The 3152-nt window shown below is 30.5% G+C and overlaps 1 protein-coding gene across 3 annotated transcripts in view; it reads left to right on the top strand.

The window, feature by feature from the left end:
• The first annotated feature begins 309 nt into the window (after positions 1-309).
• Positions 310-3152, top strand: part of LOC100183377 (vasohibin-1-like) — a 5920-nt gene continuing 3077 nt past the window's right edge. For 2 of the 3 annotated variants that reach the window (XM_002130450.3, XM_026839158.1), the window contains exon 1: positions 310-2561. In XM_002130450.3, the coding sequence (XP_002130486.1) occupies positions 2146-2561 (416 nt within the window). In that variant the 5' untranslated portion in view covers positions 310-2145. The remainder of the gene's footprint in view (positions 2562-3152) is intronic. The other variant, XM_026839159.1, reaches the window with a different exon arrangement.

Raw genomic sequence — 3152 nt, 5'->3', positions numbered from 1 at the left:
CTTTTTATAATGAATTTTATATTAAACACTCATTTCTGCCCCTTTTTTGAAGAAAATAATTTCATTTTTCATGTATTATGTAACGCTATAACATATTCCAAGCTGTATCAGTCGAAGATTTTATAAAGAAATATTAATGTATATATATATATATTCATTTTTTAATTTAATATTTTTTTTAGAATCGGTACCGCTGAGGTCCAGTCAGTACAGTATTTAAATTTTATGTTAGTGGCACCAACATTTCCCAAAATAAAAATCTTGCTGTCCTAAAATTAAAAGATTCAAAACTTATGTAGGCAATCTGCAATTATGGAAGTTTTATCAAGACCATCTACATCTGCAAGTTCCTTTGATTACATCATGTCTAAGAAAGTGTCTGAGTTAACTCAGGTAGTGCACATGCTTTTTTCACGAAATCACGAAAGAGAGTTAGAAATGAAAACGACTCAAGAAATTTATAATTATGAAATCAATCGTTTAAAAAAAGAGACCTCTTCTACCATTGAAATACTAAGTAAAAATATGGAACAAGACTTTCAGAAGAAACTTGCTAAACAAGAGCAGGTAAGACCATGTAAGTGTGATAAAATGAAAAATGTTCAACAGGAACTTGAGCTTTTAAGGCAAGAATTATTAAAAGAGCAGGCCATCAATGCTTCATTGGAGCTTAAGATGTCAACCATTTGCAAAGATTTGGATCAACAACAAAAAAACTTGGTATTTTTTAACGAAGCATTAAAACAAACAAATCTTCAGCTAAATAAAAGTGTTCAAAAAGTAGAGCACACAACCTATCTGCTTAAAGTATCCCAGGAAAGTAGCCATGAAAAAGAAAAAAAAATGAATGAGCTAAAAGTCAAGTATGCTATGATGAAAGAAGAAATCATCCATGCACAAAGTTGTATTGATCTTCTCAAACAAGATCTTGACAAAAGCAAAGCAAATAATAATAAGCTACGTGAAACTATGTCTTCATGTGAAGTTAAGAAACCAAAATTAAGCAAGGTTGAAACCACAAAACTAGATCGTATAGCACAGAAGCAAGAAAGTGAAGATATTGTTAAGCTGCAGAATGAAATTCAATGGCTTAGAATGGAACTTAACAATAGAGAAGGAAATTTAAACAAAGTGTTTTCAAGATTTCAACCAGTTTTCGTTTCTGGGACAGAAAAACCTCCACAGAGAATGATGATGGTAACTCCTGTTGGTAGCAACCATGGCAGGGGCTACACATCACCAAGTAGTCCAAGAAAGCATCTAGCTCCCAAAGATTACCACCGAGATTCACTTCCATTTCAAGACAATGGTCTCCAGTTCACTAAAAAAAGTTATGAAAGTCAAAGCACTATTAAAAAATCAACAAAAACTAAAAATCTTTCGTCCAAGTTCCGACTGTTATACACAAAATAGAATGTTCTTTTTTTTCAATAGCTTACTGTTATATTATATAAATATTATATTTGGTTTAATCATACTGTGATTAAACTAAAGTGTTATTAAACTTGGTTTTATTGTAAATTTTTAAATATTTGTTTATAATTAATAAGGTTTTCATTTTTGTTAAAGTACATAGGCTCCCCAAATTTTCAAATTATGCTAGTTTTATTAAAAGTTTCTGCTTATTTGCACTAAAAATAATATATATATATATATATAAATTCTATTAAATGTGTAGTTACCTATTGTCCTATTGAGCGTGCATACTTTTTATGTAATAAAAAATAATAGGCACCCAACATGGGTATGCATGGTACGCACGTATACCGTGGAAATAAATTAGACTACCCAGTATAAATGCATAAACTATTTACTATCTTACAAACATGTCTTAAAATAAACAAGATAAAGTAGTGATAGTGCAATGATCCGCATATTTCCCAAATAAAGGGTAATTAGGTGACAACTAGCAAAAAACTTTAGTATCGCATGGCATAAACTTTTATCTTTCAAAACTCAGGGTACCATGACTTTTCAAAAGTTAGGCGCTTATGAAAGAAATATTTTTTATTTTAATTACACATTACATTTCTGGTTTTCAGCTAACATGTTATGAAATTATATTTCTTAGGTATAAAATGTGGCTGCTTTATAAATAAGTTTGTGCCCGTTTGCATTGTGCAATACATGTAAAGTAGATTCAGAATGACAAACAAAGTAGAAGCACTTAACCCAGATGACCTTGAACCAGACGATGATAACGTCCCATTTTACATCAATAAAAATGGCTTCCCAGTGGATGATAAGACTTGGGAAAAGATGTGGAGGTATGCAGGAAAGATTTATCCCGATGCAAAAAGTAGAATGGAAAAAATAAAAAACAATGAAAACCTAAATAAAATTCCAGTTCCTACAGTTCCTGTAATTCCAGCACGTTTACCAACCAAACAATGTCTTAAGTTAGTACAAAACTACATTAGTAGTCTTCAGTATAACCACACTGGCACACAGTTGTTCGAAATAAGAAAAAGTCGCCCACTTGCTGGTTTGATGGATAAGGCAAAGGAAATGATAAGAGAAGCCCTGCCAATAAAATGTCTTGAAGCAGTGATACTAGCAATGTGGGTACCCAACTAATCATGGTGTTTGGTCTTAAATAATAAACTTCGTTTGCAATTTTATGGATATACTCCATCAGGGTTGGATAAGTTTATTTTTATAGAGGGATGCGAAATACGAAAATGTATTTATACTTTTTGCAATCATACAATACGACAATATTGGTTTTAAAATACAAAAATGTGTTAGGAATTATTCTTTCGAAAAAAAGATGTAGTCAAGTGCCAAGTAGTGTAATAAAAGACAAAATTCACAAACTTTTATTTTCTCTTCAAGTAATGCTCTTAAAGTTGTTTTTTTTTCCGGAGAAACAATATTTATCTGACATTGATGCCTGGAAAGGGTTGTAGCATTTTCTATGGTTATTTTAAGTTTTATTCAAAATTTTGATTTTATTTTTCTAATGTTGGCGCAAAAAAAACATTCTCAGGACATTAAAAAATAATGTTTTCAAAAGCAACTTTACCTAATTAAATGAAAAACAAATTAACAATGGAAGTACAGGCTAATAATATAAGTATTAATCATACAACTTGTGCATTATGCAGTTTATATTTTCTCAGAAAGATCAACTTTTTATCTTTTTTTTGTAA

This window comes from Ciona intestinalis, unplaced genomic scaffold (assembly GCF_000224145.3).
Source record: "Ciona intestinalis unplaced genomic scaffold, KH HT000162.2, whole genome shotgun sequence".
NCBI lineage: Eukaryota > Metazoa > Chordata > Ascidiacea > Phlebobranchia > Cionidae > Ciona > Ciona intestinalis.
Note: the sequence above shows the minus strand (reverse complement) of the source record. Positions and strands in the feature narration are given on the sequence as shown.